Source organism: Haemaphysalis longicornis, unplaced genomic scaffold, assembly GCF_048455015.1.
Source record: "Haemaphysalis longicornis isolate Haplotype H1 unplaced genomic scaffold, Haemaphysalis longicornis Haplotype H1 scaffold_10, whole genome shotgun sequence".
NCBI lineage: Eukaryota > Metazoa > Arthropoda > Arachnida > Ixodida > Ixodidae > Haemaphysalis > Haemaphysalis longicornis.
Genome location: NW_027526204.1, coordinates 100,106,953 through 100,132,842, shown reverse-complemented (window position 1 = coordinate 100,132,842; position 25,890 = coordinate 100,106,953). Strand labels below are relative to the sequence as shown.

The following is a 25,890-nucleotide window of genomic DNA, read 5'->3' as shown; positions in this document are numbered from 1 at the left end:
AGCGTAGATGTCATCTCTTTGCTGTACCACGGCAATTAAAAACCGTTTGGGCTAGTTTTGCTCCCTGCGCTTACCTTCAGTGCTTGGAAAATAAAACAACGTAAATGAAATGCAGCAACTCCATCCGAGAACACTCCGTCGGAGTCGAAGAAACGCTTATCGTCATACGTCTAAGGCATAAACCTAGGTGTCATCCGGTACTTTGTAATTTATTGTTTTTTGCAATCGCAACCATCAAACCAACGTGCATTCCTACTTTTAAAAACGCAGATTCTAGCCTAAGGTTTTATTTCCGCTATGACAGGCGTTATATGAACGATATGGCACCCGTTTTGGTAGTCTCAACGGTCTTTCTTATATATACTTCGCCGGGAAGCATACGTTTACTTGTTTATTGGCGAGGGAATTGGATCGACTTACAGACGTGCAGCCAGAACAAAAGACCTGTTTACCCGTATATGTAATCGCAGAAAGACTATCGTCCTCGATGAACTATTAGAATGGCAATGACTTCTTTCTTTGGTTAGGCCGAAGCATATCGATGTGAACTTAACGAGAAACGTTCTATAAGTTTCATGTGCCAAACAATCGCTACATAAAGCCTTCATAATCTAATTCCAAACTGCTTATTTCTCCTACAAAATGTCTTCACTTACGGATTTGTTCTCAGTAGTGAAGCTGAATTTGAAGAAGCTCGGCGTCTAGTGCTACATGGGAATATACAAGGTCTTAATTCAACAAACCAAATAATTTAGCACCTTCATAACTTGACGTAAGATTGATATCAATTTGATATCGACTCATTCCCTAATTTACAAATATTTATTCGCGCATCCTAATGTTAGACGTGTCAGGTTCAGTATGTTCCCCAGCATTTGTTAGGTCAAAGAACCATCACCCGAACAATGTAACTGAATATAAAAGTCTTTATTGAGAGAACAGTCAAAGTCAGGATGCATTACCACCCGTATTTCCACTACCTATCGCCGTACAGCACACTGCAAAGCGCTAGTTTATTTCAAAAACACCCCTCTTTATAGCTATTCATATGCGCAATCCCCCAAAATTTGTTGTCCTATCACAGAAACGTCAACCGTTCAAAATCTTTCGTAATCAATGTAGCGACTTCGATTCGTGGTGGTAAGATACACTGTAAACGCAAACTAGCCGGAAATGGAGTTTTAATCAAGTAATGTGCCCTGAAAAGTACCTATAGCAAAAAATGTACTCCCTAGGCATGATCTAAAGAAGTGGACGAACCTCCACGGTAGTACCGTTACCCATCCGGGTAGCAAAAGGGAGGATTTAGAACGACTTAACACCATTTGTGAGATGGCGTTCGGTTCCTTGTATACTACCACGTCCACAATAAACGCCCTATCTGAGGTAATCATCTGAAGCGGGCGGTCGCCATGTTAGTCTTCTGTTGTCTCCGTGCACCAGCACTTCAACCGTGGCCTAATGCTAATTAGAACGAGTAAGCAGGACGCAACGGTTGCACGCAGCTACAAAACCAATACCGTACGTATACCCGTATAGATGCTTCAACCAGCGCGATCACAGGCAGAGCGCGCGGCCGTGTTGTCTCAATCTGTTTATTTTGGCGATAGGTGGTGTCAAACTCTGCTGCTAACGAAGAGGCAGTTCTCGCCGTTGCAAACAATTGCAACGTTCATCTGCTTCGCTTGCTTGCGCATACATAGACGATTTAAATTCCCGTGCCAGCGCGCCAACGCACCCGACTGCAGCGACTCAACTTGCCCTGGCGGCACGACTGGCTGCCCGGATGTATACAACCTCTGTGCGTCTGTGCTATCAACGCAGCCAGGCCTCTCAAGCTTGGACGTTCCTTGGTTTCCCTATAGGCGGCGTAAAAATCGACACCAACATGGCAACCTACAGCGGCAGCTTTCTTAATCAAGTCCACCAGACGGCGCAACCGAGAGGTTACTTTTGGTAGAGAATACAAAACATTCATTCCATGACTCAGAGAGCCAACAAAGTTCGCTTAAAATGTGTTGTTTAAAAAGATTATTAACAAGTTTTTTATCAAACATCTGTTGAGCAAAATGTACGCAACTTTTTACGAACAGCCGACTGGTGAACCACCTCGCTTGTGAATTCGCAACCACAAAGCCAAGCTAAGCCAAGCTGGATTGCGGTTAACTTATTCTCTGTGGTGGTCTTGTCAAATCTAGTTTTCTTGAGTATTTCTGCGCTGTGAACATGCAGTGAGTGTGATACGTGTCACCGGGAAGGCTCAGCGACCCGCGTGAGCCTGTTGGAGCCCGTGTTAGCGGGGCCGCTGTACCGCCGCATCGACTTGTTGTGATGGCGCATCTAGCCCTATAGTCAGGCTGCGACTCCTCTTGCTATTGGCATCACTCTTCGTTTTACGCACTCGCCTCGGTCCAGACCTCGCCAAACGTACGTGTTGCTCCTCACGACGGATGCGCCCGTCTGAGCGTGCTCGCCACTACAAGTCTGTCTCGCGCGCTGTGCACGGAGTTGGTTCCCACCACCTCGCTGAAGCATCGCCCCAAGGTATGCCGCCACATGTGCGCACCCCTTCCTGGCCGCCCGACAGTCACGTTGTGCCTCTTGCTCGCTGGAGACATTGCGATCAATCCCGGCCCCTAGCGCACGTCGTCACGTCCTACTTGCAGCCGCTGCGAAAAGGTTGTGCATGACAACGTCGCCGCTCTCCAATGTGATGGATGCGGAAGGTGGGCACAGCGCACGTGCGAACTGATGACGCTCGCTGTATACCGCCGCCTTTCATCGTCGACTGAGTGCTGGTTGTGTGCCCTTCGTTAGAAATCTTAGCGCAAGTGAACGAGTTGTTATGGCAAAAAAAAAAAAAAATGTCACGAAAGCGACTGCCCCTGTGAACTTGCAGATTTCAATAAACGATTTGTTCTCACTTGCTGCTCACTGTGGTCTGTGCCAGTCGAGGCCATCTGGTCACCTGGCGTAACATCACTTCACTAGCGCGGCGCAAGTAAACACGCGGCCAGCCAGCAACCAGCAGGAGCAGCGAGCCGGCGGCTGCCGTGCGAGAGCAGCCATGTTTAAGGAGCTCAAGCGGCCTGTGCAAAAAGCATCCGCCATGTTTACAAAGCCTTGTTTCAGCGGCACCAAGCGGGCTCCCACCGTAGTTCACGACGCCGCCGCTACGATTTTTCTGGCACTACAGGCAAAGCTAGACCTTTGCTTCTCTAAAATCCTCCCTGTTCTGTGACGCAGCGCGGCCGGTGACTCGGCGCGGCCGGAGCTTCAAGCCTCGCCTTGGGCCGTCGTTTTTTCTTATTTGTGAAGGACTAGTAGTGCCATTTGGTGGAAAGATTTTCATGTGCCCCTGTCACACGAGGAACGGCCGCAAACAGCATTTGGATACGGCGACAGGTGTGGACAGCTCGCTGGTAAGTGGTCTTTCATCAGTCGATGCGTTTGTCAAACGTTTGGATAGGGTTAACAGCGAAGTACCCGGGTACCCGTGCCGCTCACCGCTCGTACGTGCACGGGCAAAGAAAAAAGCGCACACTCGTATTATTTTACTTGTTTGTGGGTTTTGGGGTATGCGTTCGCATTCTTTTGTAGGCTGGTTTGTAACAGGGCATTCGAGGTAAAATCGTTTGTCGCGCGCGGCGTCGTTTCAAAGCAACGTGACGGTTACTTCGTGCTGGCGAAAATCAGCGCAGTCAGACGGAAGCGGTAAGGAAGGTAGAGAGGTCGGGGAAGAGGGCGCTAATATATAAAAGAAAGCGTAATGCAAGACGAGAAATATAACACAACCCGCCTGCATTTCTCCGAACTTCAGGACAGAGCCGCACACGGGTACGTTGTCACAAACTCGAGCGTACGACGTCTAAAAGTACCGTATATATTTTTTTTTTCATTTTTCAACGTGACCTGAGCCACTTATCTTCTCATTGCCGCGCATGCAGACCTGATTGTGTCCCTGTGTTTGAGCGCACAGCCATCCTTTTGCGACATAAGAACCAGCAAACGCGAGAAATTGTAGAAGCCAGCCACATCAGAAAAGCTGGTTCCGAATGTGTCAGTCATCCCTCTATCGGCCTGCTTAATCGAGAAGTCGCATATTTAGACGCACATTGAGCGCTATTTCGGTGCTTCTGGGAATGCGTGTTGGGGGTGGGAGGGGGGTCTTAATCCATGTATGATGCGGTTATCTTTGCTGATTTTTCGCCTTTCGTGCGCCTCAAAGTTCGTTTTGCGGTTTTGTTGTTACGGTTTTTTAGTATTTTCGAGTGCGCCGAGAACTGTGACGCATTGGGGGCGCGGCAATTGGGCGCTTGGGCATATAAAGCTTTGAATTGTGCAATAATAAACTAGTTGCGAGTGTGTGCTTGTGCCGTCTTCATGTGTTCTTGTCCTCGTTAATTTGCGCGCAGTTTATTTTTCGCAATGCATAATTACCAACTCGCCCAACTCGCAACCCTTTTACAGATCCTATACTCCGTAAAAATGAGTTGCCTGTCCTTTTAGGTACGGCAAAATCTCGCGCAGCGCATCATTCTGCCAGGGGGCCATATCCTAATGTCAATGCACACACTATGAAAGCAGCTTGCACTTAATGCGTCACATTGTCTGCTGATAAGCATTTTAGATTCGCCCCTCTCATCATCATTCACTTTGTGGAGATGGCGGGATTTTCTTTCATAGCTTGTTGTCACTGCAGTAATTAATAGCAGAATCAGTCCTACAAATCACAGAAACGGTTCGTTTCACGTTACACACTAACACACTTTGCACCACACGGAGGAACAATCGGTTGCAGTGATGAGGCATAAGGGTAACTTGTTGTTAAAGGGTCATTGAAGACAACCAGCAAGTTGATTTCAAACGGAACTCGGACCTCCGCATAGCCATTTCAGCATTGATTTAGTGCCAAGATGCCTTAAGTGCTGAGAAATCGCTGTTCAACTGCTCATCAAGCGTGACGCAAACACGACTGCAGTCGCTGTTTGCATCAGGATAAACCGGAAGCAAGTGAAGCAGCGGTGATTATTAGCAGTATACAAGCAACTGAATACAACATTACCACGTACCAAGCAGTTTGGTCAGTTCCGGTCAAATCGCTCATGCTTCCCCAAACTCCCCTGTCATTTGCCGTTCGAGACCACTAAGCAAAATGTTTCTCCATTGGACCTGTGATCAGTATTTACGCTTCACTGAAGAAGAACATTGGCCTTTTGAGGCCTCGCAAGTTTTGGCGTCGAACGATTTTCTCATGCGTAGCTCGCATGCTCCCTTGGAAAGCGGTACTGCCACCCCAAGTATGGACGAGTAGCACCATCCAGCGGCAGCCAAGAAAGAAGTTGTGCGCGTCAGGCCACTTAAGCCCTTCCGGTGAAAACGTGGTTTTGCTAGTTTCAACCTTATTTAAAAAAAAAATGCCAGGTGTAAGAGGGGTATAATAGTGTTCCCCGTGAGCTAATCTATCAACCTAGAGAGACTTGCATTTTAACTTCACTGTCATTTAAAGTTGTGCTCGAGTATATTGTGCGGAAGTAATATCTTTTTTATTGCTGCAAAAGCCACGATGGTTAATGTACTGGCACTTGGTTTTATGAAGCCTTTGCATTCCTAATTTAAGTACTGAAATTCGCAGGGAACCTGGCATAACAATTTTATTACTGGGCCGAATTATTAAGTTCGTTTAACCATAGTGTCTGTTTTGAATTTTACATGTGGGGCATTTTTTTTTCTTTTTTGCTTTTTCAGGTAGATGTTCCTTTGACTCCCTGCCTGCATTCCGCGAAAGGGGAAATTAGCCTCCGCATCGATGGCCAGAGTGTCTTGACTGCATCATCTTTACTGGGAGGACTGTGTAGTCTGTTTGCATCGTTCTGGGTTTTCAACATTCAATATCCCAAGAAGGCACACAGAGCTCTAACGTTTGTGGAACATGCCTTTTTGGACCTTGCCAGCACCAAACCACGTGTGAAGGATTTAGAACTAATTAACTTTTATCGCATCAATATCCCTCACCAATATTTTATTTGTTTTCAATCCTGTAATCATTGGATAGTAGTTTAAAGAATTTCGTATTATATTTCTGACGTTTTCTTTTTTTTTTTTTACTGAACAGGGGATATTTGATGGGCCCTTCTGTATGCTGATAATACAGCTATCTTTCAGTGAAGCAATAATATTAACCAACTAATATAACTTGAAACAATTATCTAAATAATGTTGGCAACTAGTGCCAAATGAATCAACTCAAAATTATCGGAAAAACACGAATTACATGGCTTTTTCTTCTCACTCTGAAGAAGCTGTCGCGATACCACCCATTCTGTTCTATATCCTTGCAATTAACCCCTCAGACTGGGTCACTTTTCTTGGCGCATTTGTGTCTTTATCAAAACGCACTGGTATTTTCCGCAGCATATTTCTCGTTCTTTATATTACTCATTTATCCATAGCCATCTCATTGCTGTCTGTCTCCTACATCATTTATCTCTTGTGCGTTTACCATCTACAAAATGCTCGTTACCTTTCAATATCAAATCGTTACACAGCTCTAGCACATTTCACCACCAATTGAAAAAAAATTTTGTTGTTGTAAACCACTGCAATCATTTTTTTCACTTTGTGTACTGAGTACTCACGCGTTCTCAATCCTCTAGTATTATATAATGATGTCACTTACCATGCCGTTGTGTTTGTTCCTATATGTTTTTCGCGTATTTCCAGTTCTTGTAGTAATATTGTTTCTACAGTTTGTTCAACTAGCACACAGATCGCTCATTTCACCACCAACTGAAATTTTTTTTGTTGTTGTAAACCACTGCAACCATTTTTTTCACTTTGTGTACTGAGTGCTGATGCGTTCTGATAAGTTCTGATAAGTACTGACGCGTTCTTGATCCGCTATTATTATATAATGATGTCACTTACCATGTGGTTGTGTTTGCGCCTATCTTTGTTTTTGGCGTATTTCCAGTTCTTGTAGTAATATTAATTCTACGGTTTGTTCAACTAGCATTCTATTGCTGTCTTCCATTCCTAACTGGCGTGTTTTTAGCAATTTACCATTTTTGCTTTCTTATAGGAGGTCGGCCTAAGTTTTTATTTCGGAGCCTCCTTGTGTACACCATGTACCATGTAAACTTGTATGCGAAAGTTCGTTTGAAATAAACCTGAAACCGAGCAAAACCGTGTGAAATCAGTACTCCCGCAGGGAACTAGAAACTCTCCCTTGTGGCCTTGAAAAAACTCATTTCGGAAAGCCTACAAAACCGCCCCAGCTTTGCAAAACTCCATTCAAAAGAAATATATGCTTCCCTTGAACCTCCTAAAAACTCCCCTCGCGAGGCCTACAAAACGTAAAACTCGATGCAAAAGAAGTAAATGCTTCCCTTGAACCTCCTCAAAACGCCCCTAAAATAACATAAGTACTTCCCAAGGGAGCCATAATAAGCTCCTATTCAACCGCCTAAAAAGTCCATAAACATCACTTAAAAACGCCTTGAGGAAGTAAAGAATACTCCATTTTGATCTCCTTAAATTCTCCCTAACATTTCTTAACACTCCCTAACTACCTCCTTTCTATCACCTAAAAACGCCCTGTTTTGAGGAGGTAAACAAAACCTCCCTGTTCCAGGTAGTAAAAAAACTCCTACAAGGAGGATCACTAGAGGACAGGCGAAAAAGAACCTCTAGGGAGTATATGGGTGGAAAAAAAGTTTAGAGTGTAGGTTTTGAACTATGCTACGGTTTGTTAGTGTTGCACTTCCTGGTCTTGATCAAAAGCTTCAAGTTAATTCTAAAATTTCCTTCGGAATGGGCGGAGGCAGGCCGACCATGCAGAGAAGGGAAAGTGACACGTCAATGGCCGAATCCATCGGCCTCTCGCTCACTTTGCCGAGTGTCCGGCGAATCCGAACTGTGGACGGCGATGCGCTTTGGTAGTCTGATGGCAGTAGTTCGATATCAGGCTTGCACAACGGTCCTGTCCCAGTGGCCTTCGCCAACCGACAAATGGAGTTTACAACGGAAGACATCAAGATTTGAATTTCTAAATTTGTGCTCTCCCCGAGGATTGTAAGAGAGAATGTATCCTCCTTCCAATTATCGTAAGGGTGCTCGGAATCAAACGGATGGAAAATCACCTTTAGTACGATTTCACCTTCGGCCTTGGCAGTAACATCGCTTTGTCCTTGCATTCTATCTGAATTTCGTGCAAGGATGGCCGCAGTACATCCATCTTGACTGACGCCCACAAATGTGTGCACTGATAGAAATAGCTCTAGCACCCCCTGTTCGTGGGTACCAGTTTCCTGCCTATCATCTGTGCTAGAAATGTGCAGGGTAAGTTTGTTCATCCACTACACTAGGGTGTTTACTCCAGCTTGTATGGCCGCAAGCACGCTCACTCGTGATGAGGGCCCTATATTGTCTGCGGTGGCTGGCATATATTCCTGTCCAGCGCATCCCGCTCTGCAATGGGCCGGAAAGTGGCTTCGCAGCACCGCGGCGTGGCACCTGAGGCAGGAAGTTACGTTGAACTTGCACTCGTAAAGGAAGTGGTGGTGGAGGTCTTCGACACAGCATTCTACTGTGCAGCCGTTCTCCCGGTTCCAGCAGTAAACATTATTGAACAAAAGGTCGCAGTGTAAGCAATAATTGAAGTAATAAAGAACAATGTTATGCAGTCTAGACGCAGTGCGGAAAGAAACAAGACATTTTCCTATGTGCACGACAACAATTCCGGTTGCGCCAATTGAGGGAATTTTGGATCACTACCATTATTGGAGCGCTTTATAGCCTTGGATTGTTCCTCAGAGTTGTCTGCACCGAGTTACCGCTGGCGAGGTAAAATATTGCAACTGTAGGCCACAACATTGAGTCGAACCACACAGAGCCGTGCTTTAACGAGGCGGGAATCACACAGAAACAGTGGTATTCAATTTCAGCGAGTACGTTCAACAAACGAGTTTCATACTAATATACACTAGAAGGAAAACTGCCGCCGAAGTCTATTGGAGCCGCGCTTCAGCGAGCGTTCCGTCATGTACCGGGCAGCCACATTCCAGTTGTCCTTGGCATTGCCCATGAGCTGGAAAGTTCCCTCTGGCTGGAAAAAAACAACAACCTCACTGTAAAAGAACTCAACTTTGCGTTTTCGTATAATTAAAGCCCAAAAACATTTAGTTTTCAGTGATTATTTAAAAGCTTTGCGCGAGATAAACAAGCAAAAAGGTTGCCCTTTGTTTATTTTAACTTAGAAACAAAAAAGAACTCCCGTGGCTAGATAAGCCAAGTAGGCGAGCAACGTCGCTTGCTGCAATGGCGGCGCCTACGACGGCCGCGATTTGAGCGCCAGGTTTCCGTGTAGTATTAATTAATATGAAACTCGAAGCGTTCAACAGCAAAATCCGCAGTTAAGGTTTACTGTCAAAATCTACAAGACATGCCTATAACAGCGGCTTCTATTTCAGGGATGATTCGGACATTTTTCCCTCACCACGGCCCCAGGCGGACATGTTCCCCAGCCGTTCCCTCGCCTAACCGTGAGAATAAATGTTCTTTCTATCTGACTGTACTCGCAGACATGCCAACAACGCCTATAAAACATTTGTCAGGGCACTTTCAGGGCAATAACACCAATTTCTATGCCCGGAAACTCACGACCAACGTAAGGGGTGTCTTTCCATGTAACGGTAAGTAGAGGCGGGACACAACTTTCCGGAGCTTGCGAGCGCATGGCGAAAGCCCCAGCCCCGCTCTGCTGTTGATATAAACGGGGCGCTCCGGCGCATCTTTGGTAACTCGCAGGCCGGCAAGATTTTTTGCTTCGGCCACCGCGCTACGATTTTCCATAATGTACCGCAACGCGACGCTTTTGAAGCACCCATTCGCAGTGACGACCACTACACGGGCCAACTCACCGGCTTTGTGCGTGTTTTCTTCGTATTTTAACTAATCATCCATCAGAAAGATTTTTTTATTCGAAACGTACAGAGCTGGGTGACAAACATCACACAAAGACCATTCCGGTAGCGATGGATCAGCACGCCGGGAACACAAGCGTAAAAGCCGGTGCAACGAACACGTACGGGAGGTCGCATATATGTACGGCACGACATCGTACAAAAGCATCGCCCCATGACACGTTTCTGACAATCGTGGTGCGGTTGCCGAAGGAGAAAGCTTGTGTGCCTGCGAGTTAGCATGACGAGCATTCGCACCGCGTTGGTCTCGACAGCAGATGCCATGGCACCAGAGTGGGCAGCATCAGTTTTCGCCACCCACTTGCAAGGTCAAGAAAATTGTGTCCGCGACTGTACGTTACGTGCCCCAAAGTACTTGTTTGGGGTAAGATGTATGAAGTAAAAACAGTCCTTTGTTTAAGAGACGCTAACGACGCTAACGACAAAAGTTTATTGGCACACCTTCTATTTATCTAAGAAGTGCCTAGCATGTGGCGGCTTGTCGTGCTTCGTGATGTTTGAGTTAGCGGACCACTGCTAAACAGCAGTAAGCTGCATTCTCAAACACGAGAAAAAGAGCGCGTTTGCATTGTTACTAACGCCCGCAGCGAGATAGCGCGCGGCGCGTATGAAACGATTCGCGCTCCGTTGCTCGTGTTTCTTTGTTTTTTTCTGAATGTTAAATAGTGCCAGATTGCGCCACGACGCCCTTCGATACGGCTGACGCATTCCGCGGACTTTGTTCCACCGGTTATAGAAAAACACAATTTTTTCCTTGTCCTCGACCTCAGAAATTACCGTGAACATGAAATGTGTGCAATCGTTTTTTTTTTTTTTATTATGAGCAAAGTATGACAAAACAGACCGTCGAAATCCTGGAGAACGTGGCTTGCCTGGTCTGAAAAGAGTGCCACGCGGCCCGCATTCCCATTCTTTTCTGCTATTTCGATCACCTACCTGATGAGATGAGGGTCTCCGAATACAGGGGCTGCTAAAACACGTTCCCTCATTAGCACATATCTCGTAGGCATACATCCAAACGCTTCGCTGAACGGCCCCCACCTCGTGACATGTTTGATGTCACTGCACGCGACCCAGAACGTTAATTAGGCGTGGTCAAACGCCCCCCCCCCCCACCCCCCTACACTCCTGCCCTAACTCATAGCTAAATAAGAGGTACGAAGTCACCAGTATTAAAGAAAAGAAAACGCAGAATGTATCTTATGTAACGTTGACGCAACACAAAAATTAAAAATGAATGCGTAGATCCGACGGCCCTCGACCCCAGGCAGTCAGCTCCAATACCTAGAATTCCACCTAGAGGCCACGGAGACAGAACAGCACAGTTGTTTGAGAAGTTTCACTATACAAAACGCGAATTAGTCACCTCACCAATTCCACGTGGGGGCGCTGGCAGCGAAGCGTTGGGAAACACCCTTCCTAAGGTGACAACAGCTGCGGACAGTTGAATGCCCCCATGTGTTTCGAATTTCATGCATGGAATTCGTTGAAAAGTTTAGCGGTCAATTTCTTCGCTTGGCAACACTGGAAACGGCCACAGACATGGCCGATGCGCCACGGACATGGGCAAGTGCCGCCATCCCGCGGAGCCCGACGTAACGAGTGACGGCGCACTCACATGGTTGCATGAAGCAGAAGAGGGCTGCCTGATCTGGGGGCCATGTGCACAACGTCGCCTAGCAACATACGCTTGGCCACAGATATGGCGGCGCACTCGCACGGTTGCCTGCATGCATTCCACGCCATTGAATACCGGCCATAGGCAGTCCAAGACGATACACATTGAAGAAGGGAAACTCAGCAAAAGTTCTAATTAAACGTCCGGAAGGCGCACACACCCATGAAGAAGGTGTAGCAACTGTGGAAGCTCACTGTCAGCAGCGCACACGCTTCGTACCCACGCATATAGTTCACGAAAAAGCGATTGCGTTGAAAGAGGACGGTCCGGACGACAGTCGACCATACCTGTACTTCCTACGCTGACACTAGCTCAACAACCGTTTAAATATAAGCTTTCAATCGTCGCTAGTCAAATAACCAAGAATTACCGTAATTACCCGATTCTAACGTGCACTTTTTTTCCGGAAAAATAGGTCGAAAAATCGCAGCGCGTTAGGATCGGATACGAAACCGGAACTGCCGAAACAACGGAAATTTCGTCCCGCCCTTCACTATCGCCATCTCAAGCAGGCGCCAAAGCTTCTAGCAACGCTTTTTCAGACGCAGGAAGCATAGTTATAGTGCCTAGAATATTCTAGGCACTATAGCATAGGCGTCTAGGCTTTTCTATCGGCGTTTACACAAATCGTCAAATCGTTCCACTTGCGCGCTTGATAACAGCAATGGCGGCAGCAAACAGAACGTTTGCTCGCTGTCTTCGGCCACGTCACACCTTCTAAACGGTCGTCTCAAACAGTTCTCACCCCAAACAAATGTCTAAAACCCTGCAATCCCAGATCAAACAAAAAACCCAACTGGCCGTGTAATAGTCTTGCGCGTCGACTCACAACAGTTGCTAACAAAAGTGATCACTCGCACAACCAAACTCTCTTTCAACACGGACACACTTCAGAACACACTTCGAGTAACATAAACATGCCAAACACTCACAATTACATTTCGCGCTCACTCCTAGCTCTCACACTTCAGTTAAAAAGTGAATGCTTAGCTCAGTCGACCGTTATTACAATTTACACTCAACGCACTGGTTAAAAACGAAGGCTCCCATACTAAGAAATACGAACACACTACAAAAACCCCTGAAACACACCACGCTCAAATGGCTCGCTCTAAGTTCTCTCAGTTCGCAAAAAGGGTTCAGGTCAACTCACAACCTGTGGCCGGTTGTTCTTTTTTGCTGAAAGCGTTTTAGCTGCTGACGCTTCGATGGAGGCTGTCGGATGCACCGGTTGTTTTTCAAGGCGTAGACATGGCCGATTTTATAGTCCGATCAATCCCACTTCTGAAAAATGTTAGCTTTCTTGAATTAACTTTCGCTCAGGTCGTTTTCATGCTTGAAGACTGACGGTCGAATAATAGCTTCCGTACGATTTATAAAAGGCAAAAACAAACTGTTTAATTATTGTCTTGAGTTCGTACAAAACTGACAAATGCTCCTGGGCGGCGCCGTTCTTTTTGCTCACATACTCTTTCTCGCGATCCGCTCAGGTCTCTCACCACACACGCACACTCGCTGACGCTCAAACGCTCGACTGCCTGGGCACAGTCCGTCTCGCGCCCCGGAGCCAGACCACTTGAGTTGCCGGTGTAGGAGGTCTTGGCGCCGCTCGGTTGGTCATAAACACGGCACACGGAATGGCGAGCAACGAGGCGACCGCGGCAGCACGTTTGCCAGCTCGACGTAAAGGGAAACAGAGGTTCGAAATATAAACAGGGCACTGACACTAAAATAAAATACACAAGAAAACGCAAGATATTGGAGGGGGACGAATCGTTCACCTACACTTGTGCAGGTTTTTCTGCTTGGTCTCGCCCGTTCATCGGAACAAACTACTGCTTCATGGGAAACCGACAAGTGCCTCTACTACCCTGACGTACCAACGTTATCCAGCTTTCTGGCTTCCCCTCCCCCAGTTGTACTGCTCAACACCCCAGCTGATGTACACGTGACGTCGACAAGTCAACCTTTAAAAGAACGGTTTCAGGCGTTCTTCTTCAGTGGGCACGGTGGACCAGTTTCCAGCATGTTGCTTTACAATTCTTTCGCCTACCTTGTGCAGATTGGTGATTATTATTGCTCTATCAAAAGTAACTCTGGTGGTCTTCTGGTTCTGCTGTGCCATCGGAAGTGCCTTCGCACTGCCTACGACGTATATTGTTTGTGCAAGCTGCTTGTGTGTGGTGAAGTTGAGATGAACCCCGGGCCCCCATCGGATAATTCCGACAGTTTGTCCGCGGAAGATCGCACTCATGAAATGTTAAAGAAAATTTTGGAGGGCCAGAAGGTGTTGACTTCCGAAGTGGCTGCTTTACGAACTCAGCAGGATGGCATGCAGAAATTACTGACGGACTTGTCTGCGCGAATCAATCAACTATAAAAAAGGGCAGACAAGGTAGAGAGTGTTGAATGCAAGGTTGACTTTCTTCAAGAAAAAATTAGTGACTTGGAGGACAGACGTAGGCGTTCAAATCTTGTTGTTTTTGGCATCAATGAAACCTCTCAGAAACCACCGAAACTTTAAAAAAGGACAGTTTAACTTATCTTTTTGCAAATAAACTTCAAGTACCGTGTCATTCCGTAGGTCGAATTCATACAACTGGCAAGCGCGGCAGCCAACGTGTAGTTATTGCGTTCTTTCAGGACTACAACGATAGAAAAATCTTAAAAACCGCGCACAAACTCAAAGGATCTGACGTATCAATACAAAACGACTATTCGAAAGAGACTCTTAGGAAAAAGAATCTTTTGTTGGAGAGCGCGAATTCTCAAAAAGGTCAGGGCAAGAAAGTAACCTTCAATTACGACAAACTTCATGTATACCGAGATGCGTACAAATGGGACGATGCAAACAATGTTGGGGTTAAAATGGCCAGCCAAAAAAGCCGCCCACACAATCTTTGACTCATGACTCCTGTTGATAAAGAACTGCGAATTTTGAACTTGAACGCTCGTAGTATCGTCAATAAAGCACAGAAATTAGAAGCGTTAATCTTAGGCTTCAATCAACACGTGGTTGTTCTAACAGAGACTTGGTTGCGGCCTGAAATTTGCGTTGATGACGTATTTCCGTCATCCTATCGGGCATATCGCCGAGATAGGGCTAGAGGAGGAGGTGTTGCTGCTATCCTTGTCAGACATGACATGAAATCGTTTCTATTACGTCAGATTCAAGACCACGAAAATCTGATTATGAAAATTTCCTTTTGGGGACGATCATTCGCAGTTCTTGCAGTTAATCGTGCACCTGATTCACCGCCAGATTTTTTCGGTCACTTTACGAATACATAAACACATGCAGGCACGATAAGGCAATATTAACCGGCGATTTCAACTTACCAGGGATAGATTGGAGCTGTCCCTTTCCGAACACAAAAAACTATGAGCATGCGTCGTACCTATTTGATATTATGATACTCCAGAACATGCATCAAATTGTTACCCAACCTACACGGGTGCGAGGCGCAAGTGCATCCTTGCTTGACCTGGTTTTTATAACGAGATCAATTGAACTTTTTTTCTCAAACGGTGGATCCTGGCCTTTTGGATCACGACATGGTTTATTTTTCTTGACCCGTGGAGGCTGTTTGCACTACGCACCAGGCCAAATCAATCACTGTGAAAGATTTTTCGCGTGCAAATGACGAGAGTGTTCTAGACCAACTCGATCTCTCCCTCAGCAGATTTCAGGGAACTGACCCTGAAGTGTCGTGGAACAAATTTAAAGAAATATGCCTATATGGTCTACATAATTTTATCTCTATGAAAGTCAAAAGAACGCGCAAATCACATCCTTGGATCACGCGAAATGTCTTGCACATGAAAAGGAGACTAAAGTGGCTTAAAAGCAGGGGTGCTCCGCGCAATGTTATTCTTTCTGCCTAGGACACACTGAAGGAAGCTGTGAGGATTGCTAAATGTACATACTTTCAAGACACTCTAACCACCTGTATTACGTCTGCCCCACAAAAATTTCGAAACTTTTTCAGCAAAAAAATTCCCCCGCATTTCCCCGAAGGGGAGAATGTGAAAGTGCGAATGCACGGTTGTCGGCCCGCTTGCGGCGCTTGCGCTCGGCCCCCGCAGCCCACCGCCTCGCCGCCTTCTCTTCCATCTCTTCCATCGGGTTTGTAGTATCACGTGTACACCACGCAGTTATCAAGCCGCTATAACGCCGCTGAGTCGCCAGCGCACGCCGCTGACGACGTAGTTTGAATGCGTTAAAGATATAAGGCGCGTCACTAACACTGATATCACCGTCGCGTCCGTGGCTTGGTCGGTAGAGCGTCGCGCTGCGGCCGCAAAGTCCTCGGATCGAAACCTGGCGCCGGATGCTGTTTCTTTTTTAAATATAGAGGAGCACTGCGGACGCCGCCGCCGCCGCCGCCGGCGGTGGATGGTTTGGGGTCGCTTATAAAGTGCATTCGCACTTAAAAGGCAAATAGTGTTGAGGAAATGACACACGAAGGAGCGACAACTGTCGACAAGAAAATGTTTGCCAATCATTTCAATTTGTACTTCCACCACGTTTTTACCGGCTCTAATGAGTCACTGCACCGAGTTTGTCAAAGTAATGACGACGTTCCAGGTATTGTATGTTTACCCGGTATTGTTTCGTTGCTCCTGAATTTGAAAACTAAAACTTCGACCGGTCCTGGTCAAATTCCCAACACTTTTTTACGACGATATGCCGAGATGTTATCGGAATTTCTTACAATCATTTTCCGCACTTCCATCCGTTCCGGCCGCTTGCCTCGTGATTGGAAAGTGTGACGCATTGCTAGGGTGCACAAAAACGGTGACAAACATTTCGTGCTAAACTATGGTCCAATTTCTATAACGTCTTCATCTTGCAAAGTGCTTGAACACATTACCGCTAAATTTATTATAACGTGCCTAATAAAACTAACATACTTTCGGATGTTCAGCATGGTTTCAAGAAAGGGTTTTCCACAGAAACGCAATTAGTTTCTGTTGTACACAGTTTTTTACAAATTTCAGATAAGGCAGGTCAAGTTTATGTCATCATTTTGGATTTCCCAAAGGCATTTGACCTTGTTCCTCATGATAAGCTTATTTTAAAACTGGAAATGATTGGCCCTAGTGATTTTATATTTTCCTGGATTTCTTCCTACTTGTCTGACCGCGTTCAGTTTGCAAGCATTGCCTGTAATTTCTCTGACCCGGTCCCTGTAACTCCTGGGGCTCCCCAAAGGTGTGTTCTTGGGCGCTTATTATTTTTAATTTATATTAATTACAGTGTTCATACTTTTTGCGCACCGGTTCAGATCAGACTGTTTGCTGATGATTGTGTGTTTTTCAATGAAATCACTTCCCATGACGACCAGGTCTTGCTAAACACTAACCTCAATAATATCTTTGCATGGTGCGAGCAATGGAAGATGAAGTTAAACACAGACAAAACCGTCTTTATGCGAGTAAGCAACAAAAAAAACTGTTTTACACTTCACATATACATCCGGTACCCAGACACTAGGTGAGGTTGGTGAGTATAAGTGCCTCGGTGTCACTTTAACCAACAAACTCTGCTGGAATAATCCCATTTCTAATGTTTGCGCGTCCTCTTTCCGTAAACTTGGTTTTTTGAGACACAAACTCAAGCATGCTCCTTTTACTGTTAAAAAAACTAGCTTATTTGACTGTTATACGACCCACGTTGAAATTGCATCAATCGTCTGGGACCTATACACAAAAATAAATATCGAGGCTCTTGAACTAATCCACGACAAAGCGGTCCGTTTTATTTACTCCAAGTACCGAAGAACTGATTTTCCTACAAACCTTCTGAAAGAAAACAGTATACCCACACTTGAAAAACGTCGTTAAATTCACAGGGTCAAATTTCTTTTTCTTTTGAATAAAAACAAGCTGTCAGTAAACCGTGATTTGTATCTAAAACCACTTACGACAAGACAATACCGGCATCGGCAGACTCATTCATTAACACCGTATTTCGCCAGAACTAACAATTTCAAACACTCGTACTTTCCTCGAATCATAAACGACCGGAACTGCCTACCTCAGTCGTTAACCGGCTCTGTAGAATCTCTTGATCGTATTGAACCATGACCCATGATGTAGGATTAGGATTATCTTTTTTTATCTTATGTATCTGATGTATCTTTTTATTGTACTTGCTGATTTGCAGCTGTGTGCAGTGCTATATTGCCCCTCCTGCTGGGTCCCTTAAATTGGCCTGCAGCTTTCTGTAAATGAAATAAATAAAATAAATTTTTAACCGCGCCCCGCAATTACCCGAGAAATGAGAGGTCGTGGGTCGTGTTAACGCATCTGTTCCCTTAGCAATGGAAGCCTTCAAATTCAAGCCCTTGCTGGTGTAATTATATGCGCAGATGAAAGGTAAAGTAGAAGATTTCTTGGGAAATTAACTGTGATTAAATGCTACGGAACTACTCTAGCAGGCAGATCAGGCTCACTTCATGCAGTAGTCGTAGCCACAGTCGGAGCCTTTCTCCACCTGTTCGACTTACGTGCCGTCACGTTCCACCGTCATGCGGCGTGCACCAGATTGATTCTTTCTCTTAAGGGGGGGGGGGGCAATTTAGCACATGTTTAACACTTTCCCCGTCCCGGTTCCACATGCCACACGGAACCGATGTGTTTTTATTGATCTTTAACGCGGCCGTGTAGATACCATTCGTGTTGACGCCGACTACAACGGTCAGTTTTCGTGTAATGAGTCATGTCAGGCCTTAAGGGTGCGATGAACTAGGGCGGCATCACGTCCTCAACATTCACAACATGAAGGAGCTACGATAGGCCAAAAAGACATTAAGGTGACCATGTGACTGCCGTGTCAAGTACTCAGAAAGTGCGATCCCAGTGCTCGCGCTTGAAAACTACCGGACTCCTCCAACCATCTTCAAAAATACATCGACCTATCTTAATTTACTACACCGAGATCACTGTTTCTCGCGCAAGCTCTACTAGCAGTAATCATTCTCCCCACAAAAAGCTAACAGCCACTGTTTAAGCATATTTCTACGCACTATGCACTGTTTAAAGCACGTAGTTATGTGCGACATTGAAGATCGTTTACAGTACATCAAAGTAAAGCGACGAAAACATGTCTCAAACTAAAGGGGGGGGGGGGGGTTAGCCAACACATCACATACTAAGCGACATAACATCATATAAAGTGTCCTGCCAGTTTTGGCGGCATTGAAAATCATTTCTGTGTATGTCACCAGGCGTCGCCTACATAGGCGTAGGAAGGCCGAACAGACCTTCGCGCGTCTAGATACCTCCATTACATTACAAACGTCTAAAAGGGAATAGTTGATTTATTGTACGGTTTAACGCACAGACACAACGCAGGCGATGAGGCGCGCCGTAGTGGAGGGCCCCGGATTAATTTTGACGTCCTGGCGATCTTTAACGTATGCCGAAATCTCGTACACACGGGCGGTTTTGCTTTTAGCCTCCATCAGAGAATCGGCCGCCGCTATGCGGATTTGCACACGCGGCCTCGTCCTTAGCAGCGCAACGCCTTAGCCACTAAGCCACCGCGGTGGGTCTAAAAAAGAATAATATCGTGTGATATCAGTCTCTGTTGCGCACCTTCTGCAAAAAGGGCGTCGGTTAAAAGCGCAATAGTGTTGTACATCCTGATAAATGGATTCGAACTGCCAATTCTGTCCTTCCAACTTATCTTGCAGGATTGCTCCTCAGTTCTGTTTGGTGCTTTCCTTAATTTTTGATATCACTAAAATGGTTTAGCTAGTAGGAAAATACACGAAATTAGACAACAGACCCTCAAAAGGCAAGGCTTTATTGCACATTATATACACTCAATGTTTCCTACAATATCCAGTGTTCGCACCACTGTTCGCAGCACAATGTCGCCAGTGCTAAAAAAATTGCGCCGGAGGATTTACGAAGGGTTCGCATCCCTACTTGATCATGCTGAACGCTTCATTTTTATCAAAAAATACAAGCCCGTCTTATAGGTTCCAGGAACTTTGTCAGGCAATCTGCGAACACACCGCGGAATAAAACCAGGCGTTATTTCGTTGAAGAATCTTACGTTCTCACTTTGGTTAACCTTTTTGTGCACCCAAGATACCAAAAATGGAGAGTGGAATTCGCCAGTTGGAAGTGGTTCTATATCAGGCAAGCCCCACTTGCCGGGTTCGGCGACCTTCGCAAACACAGTGAGGGAATTGGCAGTAGGCGACGTCAAACATTGAATCTCTACGTTTGTGGGCTGCCCATCTATATCAATCGAAAAAGAAGCTCTATAGCATGTGTAAATATCCGCATGCAAATCTACGACAAGGCAGAGTAATACTTGTTCTTCGGCTGGGCCTGCAATCACTTGACTGAATGGCCCGGCGGAGAAATTTTCTCCAACGCCCGCTGTGACCGGAGTTACAGCCCTTGCATCCTGCGTCCGTTCCAGAAAAGTGCGCAGTGTCTGCGCAAGTGCACGCAACTGTCGTTCCACGCTAATCGTTTCGAGGGGCTCTTCATTGTCCAGAAGTCGCCGAGTCATGAGGTTCACTGACTCCACTAGCTGGTTTGTTCGGCCTTGGATGGACGCCAGGATGTCATCGTACGACGATGGAACCTTTCCAGCAGAGGACGGGTCATTTCCCATTGATGATGTTCGGAGGCACGCAGCAGTAGATGCAATTGCAGGACAGCCTGTCTTGTAATGCCGTGGCAAGTCTTTGCGGAGCACTGTTTCCAGACAACGGGGGCAGATGGCATCGTGGTAGCTGCATTCTCCCTCAAAGTGCTCGAGGAGCTCTCCAGCAGTAGCTTCAAAAGTGCAACCGTTGCCCGCATTCCAGCAGGAAACCTGCGCATAGAAAAACAGAATAGCTGGGAAAATGAACAGACTAGCCACCCAAGGTGAATACACTTATTACCCGCCCGCCCACACCTTCTGCGCCGCAGTAAGTGAACGCTTGTGGCCTGGATATCCAACAAGACGAAAGATCCACCGTGTCGGAGATCGAATCCCTCACGTGAGTGGCGAGGCCAAAGATCCACCGAGACTTAAGATTCAATCGGGCCTGAATGTCCATCGGGAGGTAAGATCCACCGAGACATAAGGACCAAAAATAAGACAGGTTTAGTGTGCTTCGTTGGATAAAGCGGATAGCGATGACTTTGAATCAGTTGTACACATTTTACCTGATCAAACTTAAGTGACCGCTTTGACAATTGCGTTATTCTTATGCGTGCAGGACTCATTTTTGCGTCGATGTAACCTGTTGTCCGCGAGTTTATTATCCCGCGATGTTCTGGTCAATCTCAGCAATGTCCTGTTTCATTAAAAAACAATAGTTTTGTTTTGAGTACTGCAAATCGCCAGGGTCTAATCCGTTGGGTTCCTCACACACAGTGGTCGCATCACAGAATACACGTGATGATTGGCGTCAGAAAATCCCAACATTTTGATAATTGCTCAAATCGTAAAGCAGCTTAACCAAATTTCCATCCACATAATAGAAATTAAGGAAAGCCGCCTCGCAACTGTCAACAAAAAGTTAGAATGTCTCTCAGCACTAGACACAAGAATTAAAGACTGCACGGAACAGGTGTCTTATTTGCAGATAACCGCAGATGATCTGGAACTGAAAATAGATAACCTTGAAAATCGTTCTCAGAGATCCAACCTGATTGTTTAGGGAATTTCAAGAACTAAAAAAAAACTAATGAATCTCCGGGAAACATGTCAATAAAACTATTGTAAAAGGTTTGCTGAAGATGTCGCCAATAGTAATTGAGCGTGTGCACCGACTAGGTAAACAGGGGCCGAACAAAACGAGGCCGGTAATACTAAAGCTTCTTGATGGACGAGATAAACCAAAGATCTTCAAAAACTTCCAGCAACTCGTAGGATCAGATTGTTTGATCACTGAAGATTTTCCACCCGAAGTGCGCGAAATTAGACGGAAGATTTGGAATAGTGCCAAATCAAACAAAGAAGCCGGAGACAAAGTATCGTTAACCTACGACAAACTGCACATAAACGATGACGCATTCGGTTGGAAACAAGAAAAAAATGGTAAAGTTCCCATATAAAAGAGCTCACCCCATTCTTGCACCCCAAAAAACAAAAACAGTCTACTAGTATTACGTCCTCGCCGTGCGCAAGCTTGCGCGACCTAAGCTTTCTAAACGTCAATGCCCGTAGTGTGCTGAAGAAACTCGATGCGATAGAGTTCTGACTTAGAACCCGACTTTTTAGCAATCACAGAAACATGGCTGAATTCTCACATCAGGGAGGAATAACCCTCCGAACTACACTATCATACGAAAAGACAGGGGCGGGGAGGGGGTGTAGCTATCCTGATTAGGAAAATATACGTTTTAGTGTACTACCTAAAGTTGATAACGTCGAAGCCGTATTCTGCAAGTTTCTGTTTGGCGCATGCCCCACAGTGATAGGATGCGTCTACCGAAGCCCTACAGCCAACTGTAACGCCATGGAAATAATCGATAGCTACATCCAAAGTCATGTGCAAAGCGGAAGGCTTATCCTCGTGGGTGAACTAAATCTGCCAGATGCTCAAAATCAGAATTTTCGTCCCCATCTTCCGAGGCAGTATTGGGTATAACGCTCAGCTGTAATCTTTATCAAGCAAGTCACCAGCCAACACGTATCCAAGAACCATCATCTAGCATACTTGATCTAATATTCCTCAGTCATCGCTTTCCAGCAGAAGAAACAAAACAACAGTATTCGACGGCACATCTCATCATAAAATTGTCTCGTGCCCGGTTCCTATTTCAGAAAAAGCAGCTCATTCACAGCGCATATTCAAGTTTTCAGACTTTAGTTGCGCAGATGACGCCAGCATAATCGACTACCTAGACTCTGAATTCCCTGTCTTCGAAGAGCTATCAAATCACAGCGCAGACATTATTCGATAGTAAAATTTCAATGCTATCGCATTTTATTGCATTCGTAGCTATGTTCCTCAGAAAGCCAAAAAGAAACAAATATAACCCATGGATCACACGCGAAGTAATCCATTCAAAAAGAAAAGTAAAGCGCCTTAGAAATCTGCAAAACAAAACACTACAACTTCTGCCAAAAGTAACCTCAGCAATGATATAGCACGTATGAGATGAAGCATTAACGCAGGCCAAACCAAATATTTTTCTGAAATACTACCAAAGTTTCTTGAATATTCACCGCGCATGTTTTGTAATTATCTAAACAGCAACAAGCGTAGCAAAAATCAACACTCACTCGAAAGTAACCTGATTTCTGCAGGCACGTTCAATAACTACTTCAAGTGAGTATTTACAGTTGACGACAACAACGTCTTGCCGTTAACCGTCGTATGGCAGACCCCCTTGACCCGCTTGTAAGAGCAGAAAATGGTGCAGTGAACTTGTATTAAGTTTAGATTCGAAGAAATCACCTGCACCTGATAATATTACCAATATGTTTTTTTTTACCGTTACGCAGAAGTTTATCTTGTTATCTATGCACAATATATAATTATTCGCTATCATCGTGCCATTTACCAAATGAAAGGAAATTAGCAAACGTTACCCCCGTACACAAAGCTGGAAGCAAAACTGACAGCACTAACTTCAGACTGATCTCATTAACTTGTACAGTAAGCAAACTTCTTGAACAAATATTTCTCAAACATATTATTACTTACCTCGAGAACGAAGCAATCTTACCTCCTCCGCCCCCCCCCCCCCCCGTCGCATGGCTTCCGCAAAGGACTGTCAATGGTTGCACAACTTTTCAAATTAGCTCATGACATGTCTAAAAGCATGGATAATCAAAAACAAGATCTGATATTTCTAAACTTTTCGTGGGCTTCCGACAAGGTGTTGCAAAGTGAATTAATTAGTAAAGGAATTTTATATCGCGGATAGTTCTATTATCAAGTGGATACAAAATTACCTCAGTAGCCGCTCACAATTCGTTCAAATCAACAATGATATATCACCACCTACTCAAGTCACGTCTGGTGTCCCGCAGGGCTGCGTTTTGGCTCGTCTTGTTATTAATTTTCATTAATGACCTGGCTACAAACATGAAAACCAGCATCAGGCTATTTGCAGACGACTGCAATCTTTATACACAGATAAACTCAGCTGAAGTTCACTAAGTGTTAACTATAGCCTTGAGCGCAGTTTTTGGTGGGTGTAGAAACTGGCAGATAATGGTAAAAGTGAAAAAAATGTGTGGTATTAACTGTTAGTAGAAAGAAACAGTCGTCTACTTTTTACAGTATAAATAATACCCTCCCGTCCTCTGTAAAGAGCAAAACATACATTGGCTTAATGATTACTCATGACTTTAGGTGGGACACCCACGTAAAGCACGTCACGTCTTCTGCGTACGGGCGGCTCATCTCCATCAAAAGGTGCTTCGGTTCCACCCCATCACATATCAAGTTGTTAACTTATAGAACATTTGTCAGATCGGTCCTTTAATACGCGAACGCCTTCCGGTTTCCGTGTACCAGCCAATTTCAAACTAAAACAGAACGTATTCAAAGAAAAGCAATCAGATTCATTTTAAATAAATATAAGCGAAACGACTCGCCCTAGAAACCACGAAGGAATGCAGGCATACGCACTCTTCAAACTCGAGCGCTAGCCGCTCGACTAAAACTTATGGAGCAGTTGATCCACAAGCAGCTAAATACTGACACTTCCAAATATTTCTCCCTTTCAAAAACCAGATATACACGTCACAAGCACTCATTAATACTAATTGAACCCCCAATTCGCACCGACAGTTTCAAATACTCGTTTATCCCTCGTGGTGTGAGGGAGTGGAACAGCCTTGATTCATCGAACACTAGCACTTCATCATTATATAAATTTTCAGAATTACTAGAAAGACTTAAACCAAACATAAACAAGTTGGATGGGTCGGTTTTGAGCTGCTTCCAGAGCTTACCGTAGCGAGGGTTTTGCACTTTTTACATATTTGACACGTTTTTACGAAAACTCTGTGGTTGAACTAAGCTACCTCATGGGAAATATGTTAACGTTCGCCTGCTCCTCGCACTCTGCATGCACTGGTTTAAACAACGCAAATGAACTCTGTATTGATATGATTTATGTAGGGTTTAACGCGCCGACGCAACGCTGGCGAGGACGCGCGCCGTAGTGGAGGGCTCCGGATTAAATTTGACCACCTGGGGATCTTTACCGAGCGCCGAAATCTAGTACACACGGGCGTTTTTACTGCAAAGCAGTATATGTCTATCCCCCCCAGTTTTCTTTCCGGTGTCATCGATTTACTCGGCGCCGCTCAGGGTTCCTCCTCACCCCCGCTGACATATCTTCCACAACTATTTTCACCCTCGCCTCCACCGATGCCCCTTTTTCAAGTTGCGCAGTCGCCAGCTAACGGCGGTTATCAGATGATTGCGGAAAATTAATAACGCTTTCATTGGGCGAACAGGAGCACTTCTAACTGCACCCAAATTGCTCTCGCGAGTTCTGGCGTCTTCCAGTGGTCGGGCAGGAGCAGGGGCGTTGTGTTTCTTTGGTCGATGAGGAGCACTTTTTTGGCGCCGAGAGCAGCCGAGAGCAGTTCTCGGTGCTCCGTCGACAGCGGCGGAGTAACAGGGAACGCTGAGGAAGTCACGTGACCTCTTTTGCGTCACTTCTGGTTTTATCCCCGGGTGGCGGAGGAAAAATGGCGGAATCCAGCAGCCGCGGTAGTCGCTCAGTGCGTACGGCAGCAGCTAAGCGCGGCCGTCTGGACAAGGAATTGCTGCTACTTTTAGATGATGAAAGCACCACAGATTCAAGCGCAAGCTCATCATAGACACCAGCAGCAGCAGCGACGACGACGACGATTTGACATTGCATGAGTTTATGTTCGAGCACCTGTTCACCCCGCCGGAGCAGCGACCGAAGGTAGAGTCGTATCTGGAAAAGACGGCGGACGCTGTTATCATTCGCAGCTAATTTTTGGGAGACACGATGTTGACCCCTTTATCATGAACATGAACATCCGCTCGGCTTCTTCATTCGTCGCCATGCGGAAGGCAGACACAAAACCACCGGCACGTATCTGGCAAAACTGGCGAGGAATAACTGCGTGCGGACATCAAGAGCGCGCGAAATGCTCCGGGAAGCGAGCGCGGGAAACGTTTGGTCACATGACTCTTGACATCTCGCTCTCCCCCTCTTTTCACTGCTCCCGGAGGAGCGCGAATGTTTCATTCGCGGAACGAAAGC

The 25,890-nt window shown here is 45.7% G+C and overlaps 1 protein-coding gene and 1 long non-coding RNA gene across 3 annotated transcripts in view; one reads left to right on the top strand and one right to left on the bottom strand.

Moving 5' to 3' along the window:
- Window positions 1-25,890, top strand: part of LOC144158956 (uncharacterized) — an 84,593-nt gene that overhangs the window by 9,416 nt on the left and 49,287 nt on the right. The window lies entirely within an intron of this gene.
- The window catches only part of LOC144158954 (uncharacterized), a 76,726-nt gene that overhangs the window by 45,839 nt on the left and 4,997 nt on the right, over window positions 1-25,890 (bottom strand). Inside the window, exon 2 of one of the 2 annotated variants that reach the window (XM_077690170.1) lies at window positions 19,559-20,506. The exons of the other annotated variant lie outside the window; for it this stretch is intronic. Coding sequence (XP_077546296.1) covers window positions 19,604-20,506 — 903 coding nt within the window. The 3' untranslated portion in view covers window positions 19,559-19,603. Of the gene's footprint in view, window positions 1-19,558; window positions 20,507-25,890 lie in introns of those variants that run through there. 2 annotated transcript variants of the gene reach the window in all.